General features: G+C 36.3%; 1 protein-coding gene across 1 annotated transcript; it reads right to left on the bottom strand.

Annotated features, from left to right (window-relative positions):
• Positions 1-916: 916 nt before the first annotated feature.
• On the bottom strand, positions 917-6,601 carry LOC150038829 (uncharacterized). The gene is made up of 2 exons (XM_090311081.1): positions 6,105-6,601; positions 917-2,730 (listed from the first exon to the last, which is right to left on the bottom strand). Exons 1-2 carry the CDS (start codon positions 6,468-6,470, stop codon positions 2,485-2,487), a joined length of 612 nt encoding a protein of 203 aa, XP_090167207.1. The 5' UTR covers positions 6,471-6,601; the 3' UTR covers positions 917-2,484.
• Positions 6,602-7,198: the final 597 nt, after the last annotated feature.

The following is a 7,198-nucleotide window of genomic DNA, read 5'->3' as shown; positions in this document are numbered from 1 at the left end:
CATTTAGGCCTTCCATAATCCAATCATCCACCCTCCTAGGCACCAAGTAGAGATGCCCAAAATGGCAAACAAGTTATTCCACTATCTATAAGCAAAGTTAGAATGGATGAAGAGGTGTTCATGGTCCACCTCAAGTCCCCACCATCATCCAAACATAACCTGCATCTCAAAGGAGAGAGACCAATTCCTGAACTTTCTTTGAAGTCTATAATCTGTGTTAAGGCTCCTAAAGGCCCAAAGATCATAGGAAGATCTTGACTTCTTGGGGCATTTGTGCTTCTAAATCATACTAGTCAGGGCAATGTTAACCTTGGTGTTGGTGGGTTTTGCGGGGATATTTTGAAAGGCCAACTTACTAGAATATCTCCCTGGATCTTCCAAAGACCACAAATTCACCCTGTTCCCACCCCAAGATGCAACGAGCTAATATTCTCCATGAGGGTCACCCAATTGTGAAGTTCTCTATCAAAGACACCTCTTCTAAGACACAAGTCCCAAGCCTGATTGCCATTATCCCAACAATCAGAAATTGAGGCTTCTTTTTTGCATAAGAGAGCATAAATATCAAGAAATCAAATCTGATCATTCAATTATCTTCCAGAAAGCAAAAATATTTTCCACCTCTAAGAAGCACGAACACGGACACAAGACACACGGCAAGCGACACGACACGATGACACGTTATTTATTATTTAAAACATTATTTTTTATTAAGTACTAAAAATAATTAATACTAGTTTTTTATTAGTTATTAAAAGTAACATTTTAAAAAATATATATTAAAGGAAAAGGAAAGGTCATTTAAAAAAGAAACCAAGAGCCCATTTAAGAAAAAAAAAAAAAACTATGGCATATCACACTGAATGGATGAAATAAGGCCCAGAGCCCAAAGCAAAAACCCTAACCCCGAATAATGTTTTTTTTCCCTTCTTGCACTATTCAAAATTAAAAAAATAAAATAAAAAACAGCTGAATTTAGTTCAAAACATTAATGGTGCATGAAACCCAATAAATTATAGCCCATTAAATAAAAGCAAAAGCTCAACAACCCAAGAAAACTGACAAAAGGCCCAACACCCATTAAAACAAAATAAAACAAACAAACAAACAAACAAACAAACAAACCTAACACTATTATCCCATTCCCCTTTCAACCGCCAATCTTCTTTTCCCTCTAGCCTCTCCCCCTATTCTTTTGTCCTCCATGAAAACCCCCTCCCTTTGCCACTGCTGCCAGCCACAAACAGTCACACTGAATGGATGAAATAAGGCCCAGAGCCCAAAGCAAAAACCCTAACCCCGAATAATGTTTTTTTTCCCTTCTTGCACTATTCAAAATTAAAAAAATAAAATAAAAAACAGCTGAATTTAGTTCAAAACATTAATGGTGCATGAAACCCAATAAATTATAGCCCATTAAATAAAAGCAAAAGCTCAACAACCCAAGAAAACTGACAAAAGGCCCAACACCCATTAAAACAAAATAAAACAAACAAACAAACAAACAAACCTAACACTATTATCCCATTCCCCTTTCAACCGCCAATCTTCTTTTCCCTCTAGCCTCTCCCCCTATTCTTTTGTCCTCCATGAAAACCCCCTCCCTTTGCCACTGCTGCCAGCCACAAACAGTCACCACTCCGACCAACGTCGATGCTGGCCGATTCTCTCCAACCACCGATGAAGCGGGGATCGTCCAACAAAAGAAAAGAGAAAATCAAAGGGAAAGGGCAACATGTCTAAGCGTGTCTCCCCGTGTCCGATTTATTAAAAAGGATAGAAATAATAATAATAAGACACATAAAAACGCGTGTCTAACACATGTCTGGCACGTGTTCAAGCATGTCGATGTTGGACACGAGTCAGACACGGACACTAAACAAAAAAATGACGTGTCCATGCTTCCTAGTTCCACATCTACCTCAAACCATTTTTTTCTTTTTCTTTTTCTTTTCTTTTTTTTTTTAAAAAAGAGAGTCAATAGATATATTAACCAAACAAAAAAGTGACAGCCTAAGGCCTTAAACCTTGCAAACCGAGAGGGGAACATGATAGCTAATCAACGAGCTTTCCTCAAACTCTTTGAAAAACATAATTTGATTTGCATTAAAATTCACAAAAGAAGTACAAGCTCCCAAGTTCTTTGAGAGGTTTGGTATGTCCCAAAATACACTAAGTCCTCCCTGAACCTCCTAAGTTCCTAACTCACCCAATTTACACAATTCTGATAAACTTACTAGGTAATTAATATATGTCAGTGCTACTATTCCCAACATATTTTCTTCGCAGTTATAAATTATAGTTCATGTAATGGTGCAAAAACTATCAAGTGTGTGAGAATTAAGATAAGCACGTTAACTAGCCCCACTTAATTTTACAAAAATGCATGAAAGCTTAGATAATCTATAAACTGAAAAGGGCAAAAATCAAATGCAGTTGGGTAACGTGTGCTAATTGCCGAAAGTAGAGAAGCAAGAAACATCCTCAATATAGGATTGCATACCTACGAGACTTAGATCTACGTTCAGCTTCTTCAGACAACTTCTTAACATGATTTGTAGTTGATTCGTCCAAGATACGCTGCACGTTCAGTTTTCTCCAAGCATTGCCTGATTCAATGAGCAAACCACTTCCATCTTCTCCACTTTTACGCTCTTCATATATGTCACAAAGATCACCAACTTCACGTGACCATGTGAACCTGAACTCTTTCCCACCAACATCAATGACCTGATGTCAAATTTGAATTCAAGTACAAAAATGTTAAATCGCCGAGACCTCATAAAATAGCTTCAGACATAGAAGCAGAAATTAGATCTTAAGGTGCATGGAAGATTATAGCATTGGCTGACAGGAAACATTAATATGATGAGAAATGATAATATGTAAGATTCATGCACACTTCTTATCAGTTTTAAGAAAATGCACATGATAAAGCTCGAGGAGAGGAGAATAATTTAAAGGTTAATAATCACTTTTGACCCTTGAACTTTCATGGAAGTACAATTTAGTCCTTTTACTTTCGATTTTGTAACAATTTAGTCGTTAAACTTTAATATCTGACAATTTAGTCCATGTACTTTAAAGTCTATGATGATATAATCCTTATCGTGAGAATTAATGCTAATATTTAATGGAATTTCTTACCTAGGTATATCAATAAACTAATTAAGGACTCAATATGTTTATAATCAACAAAGTCTAAATTGTTACAAAATTAAAAGTACTCAGACTAAATAATTACATATTAAAGTACAATGACTAAATTATTACAAAATTAAAAGTACAAGCATTAAATTGTTATGAATCAAAGTTTAGAGACTATATTATTACCTCCACAAAAATATAGGTACTAAAAGTGATTTTTTACCTAATTTAAATTTGAATATCCACAATTGGTCTATGAACAAGATTCAAGACTAGATGGCAACATAGGACTCCGTTTACATGTTTTTGTATCATTAACTTGTGATTTTGTATGTATTCCTTTCTTTTAATTGCTCAAGGCTTGGAAAGCCTTAAAATGATTTTGTCAATGTTTGTATGGGATCAGACCTCCTCCTTGAAGATTATCCAGTAGAGATGTAGACTATTTCCATTTTCCAATAATAATAATAATAATAATTTAAAAATATATTTTTTTCCTGAGGAGATGCAGAACGAGAAGTGTAATAAGTCTCCTCAAAAGAGAGAGATTTTTGTACAATACAAATTCAATGATAAACTGAAAACAGGTTAGCACTTTGCACGTAAAGTGCAGGATGTGTTTCTTCCCATTTTCACACAAACAGAAGATTGGGACATCAAGAAAAAAGGGTACATCTTAGAGGGCTCAACAACATAACTGAAACACAGCATATGCACACAAAACAAGGCCTTGCAATTTTTCTATTTCATCACCAACCCTTGCCCAAGGCCCTAGCCATCCTTATAATTCCATCCATTCTGTTCTAGTGAAGTGACAAAATGAAATCGGGATGAAGCAACCTCATATTCTCAAATTTAGGAAGGATTAGAATATCGGACGGCCATGGAGATCCCCAACTTCCATAATGATTGGAAAAATGCAATGCTCTTAATACTCAAAACTCTAGCGTTCAAGACTCCACAAGCAATTCATTTGAAACCATGAATTGACACCTGATTCTCACGAGAAACTTGGAACACTACCATGGTTCACTTTTGACACCTTTCCAGCAATTTTTCAAGAATTCAAATGGTAAAGCCATTTCGACCCAACACCTATTTCTTCCTGAACTTTTGTGATCTTTAGAACCTCTTCTTCATCAAAAAGGCCTTTCCTTCTCTATCTATCCCATTCCAGATCATCAGCAAAAATCAACATTTCTCTTTTTTGGTGTGGAGATTTCGGAAGAATATAAAAGAAAATAGAGACTACTTTTAACTTGTTCATATGACATCTAGTATTTGGGCACGCACAAAATTATGGAGTACTTGATTAAAAGAACCACTGACAGGGAAATTTCAAGTTGTTAGCCTTTTTATATAATAGAAAGCCTGCCCACCCCTCCATATGTTTTCCTACTATAATCACAATAGGACACTTACTCTTCCTCCTATTGGTGTCATGCTTTAATATTTCAGGGATACTAGCCATCCTACTGGACATCTTTTAAAATTACACCAAGAATTTATCGGCCTGAAGTAATATTTTAAAAGATAATAGTAAAATAAATAAATGTCTCTTTTTTTTCTTTTATTAATAGTTCATTGAGATAAAAATGAAAGAATACAAGGGCAAACAAAAACCAAGCCCACCAAAAAAGAAAGAATTCCCTCTAAAAAAAGAGACTCCGAGTCTCCAACTATACAAAATAGAGTCTAAAGAGTAGTTACAAAAAGTCTTTGAAAAACCGAAGCCAAAAGAGAAACACAATATCTAACAAGAGACCAAATCTCAAAAGATCCCCTAAATAACATGTTATTCCGCTCCCCCAACAGGACCCAAAAAAAGCACACCCAGACAATCCACAAGAAGCACCCCTTCTCAAGAAAAGGTGGATGGAAGAGGAAATCACCAATCACATCACTAGTAACCCTATGCCAAACAAGCGAGACCTAAACGTCTGAAAGGAAAAAAGCCCACACAACTCTCGCGAACTCACAACATCAGAGAATATAATCCAAGTCAATCTATAGGGAATTTCATCAGGTCCTCGAGATAGTAACTTTATCAAGATATAGCTCCCCATAAGCAAAGAGAGACTTAGAGTTATCCCTTTCAACTTGTCTCTCTTACTTACTTCCTACTAAAATTTACTCCATATCCATCATAAATTGCATATTCTTTATAACCATGTTGTGCATATTGTAAGACTAAAACCAAAACCTCAACAGCGGAAGCACTTCCTTGAATCATTAAATTATATTCTCTACCAAAATGAGAAAGAAAAATAAGCTCAAATCTTAGGCTATAAGTGCAGCAAGTATTAGCAAGTCTAGATCACCAGCTTGAAACGGTTTTAATAGCCATGCCCCAATTTTCAGGTGGGGCACAAGCACCAGTATAACCTCTTACAAAACCATATATGCATCAAAGGCACGTAGAAGTACTGATGAGATAATCTGATTATAGTATTCCTACTGATATTTTTCGAACAAATACTTATTTACACGTTTTTTCATATTGCTACTCAATTGGGTAATCTAATCCTTGACCTCACAGTATTCGTATTCACCGATTCAGCAAACAGCTAACTGGCACCCAATAAAAAATGTAAACACAATAGTGTTACAAAAACAATAAACAATTCAGCAGTACTCAAATTGACAACAAATTCCACTGAATAAAGACCAAAATATATGTAATGAAGTCGCAGTTGCACAAAGCAATTCCATAAAGCAAATAAAACCCATCAGCTTAGTGTAACTGCCCTGCCCCCAACAAAGTGGACAAAAGCATAATCTGTACAATCTACTTGTGGACATATCCGACAGCATGGTTGAAGTACTTAACACAAGTTCAAATAATGTAAAAAACACCACACACGCACATTACAGAATAAAAATACACGAGCATAAAAATATTCATTATCACATGATGTGGATGACTAACTAAAGAACAAGTATTATAGAAAACTTACATTACCACTAGAATTCTTGGCGTTCGCATCAAACTTAATCCTCGGAGTCCCGCCCTGCGCCTCAACCCGCTTGATCTCGTCGATCAAATCAGGAGCCAACCGAATTATCATGGCAAAAGCCAAAGGATTGTTACCAGTAACGAGACTGAAATTCTCCTCGACGGATTGAGGGGCTTCGGATGTGGTTGCAGTGGTGGTTCGATTTCGAGGATTGGAAACAGAAACGGGACCGCCGCCGCCAAGAGAGAGACGGCCGGAGGGGCGGTGAGAAGGTGGTAGGGGAAAAGAGGAGTGCGGGCGCTTTCCTCCAGCTCCCCGGCCCGCGCCGCCGCCGGGTCGGCCGAGCTTGGATGCGCCACCATACATTGTGATGGAAGAGAGAGAAAAAGACGACGGAAGGTGGTCGAACCAGGTTTTGGGACCCAGATGAAGAAGAAACACACCAACGATTCCAAGTGCCTCTCTATTTACCAATTCGATTCTCACATTCGCGTGCCTTTTGGTCTTCTACTTAATTTCAACGAGTTTTGAGGCCTTTTTTGTAATTTCGGTACCTCCTGGTCCATATTTCGAATTCATGTTTTATCATTCTTTTATGGACCTATTGAAAGCCCAATAACACCTCGCTGCGCTGACTAGATAAATCGTAAATTTAGAGATTTCATTCGAAAAAAAATATTTTTACATAACAAATCATGTTGGACTATGTTTCATAAATGTCTTTAAACTTAAATTTTTTCATAGAAGACTTTTAGTGTTAATTTTAAACTTAAACAGCAATTAGATGATAATCAGATAATAATCACAAAGTACCTAGTATCAAATAACAACTATATGCAATTGCACATTTTTAACTAGGAGGACATTTTGGTCATCCGTCTATTTCAATTGGGTTAGGTTTGTTAATTTTGTCATTCCTACAATTTTCGATTTTGAGTTATTCCGTGAGGAGCTTTTAGCTTTAATTTTGACCAATTTAACCTTTTTACTATTATTTCAAAATCTCTAAAATATTTAATTTTTTTTCCACATAATTTCCAATTTTTTTAATACAATTAGGGTAGGTGGAATTGAACTACAGACTTCGTGGTTAT

Source organism: Benincasa hispida, chromosome 1 (assembly GCF_027475165.1).
Source record: "Benincasa hispida cultivar pf3 chromosome 1, pf3_genome.v1.1, whole genome shotgun sequence".
NCBI lineage: Eukaryota > Viridiplantae > Streptophyta > Magnoliopsida > Cucurbitales > Cucurbitaceae > Benincasa > Benincasa hispida.
Note: the sequence above shows the minus strand (reverse complement) of the source record. Positions and strands in the feature narration are given on the sequence as shown.

Coding starts and splice junctions, on each gene's coding strand:
- LOC150038829 (XM_090311081.1), bottom strand. CDS start 6,470: ATGTATGGTGGCGCATCCAAGCTCGGCCGACCCGGCGGCGGCGCGGGC. Junction 2,731..6,104: donor CCAAGAATTCTAGTGGTAAT/GTAAGTTTTCTA, acceptor ATTTGACATCAG/GTCATTGATGTTGGTGGGAA.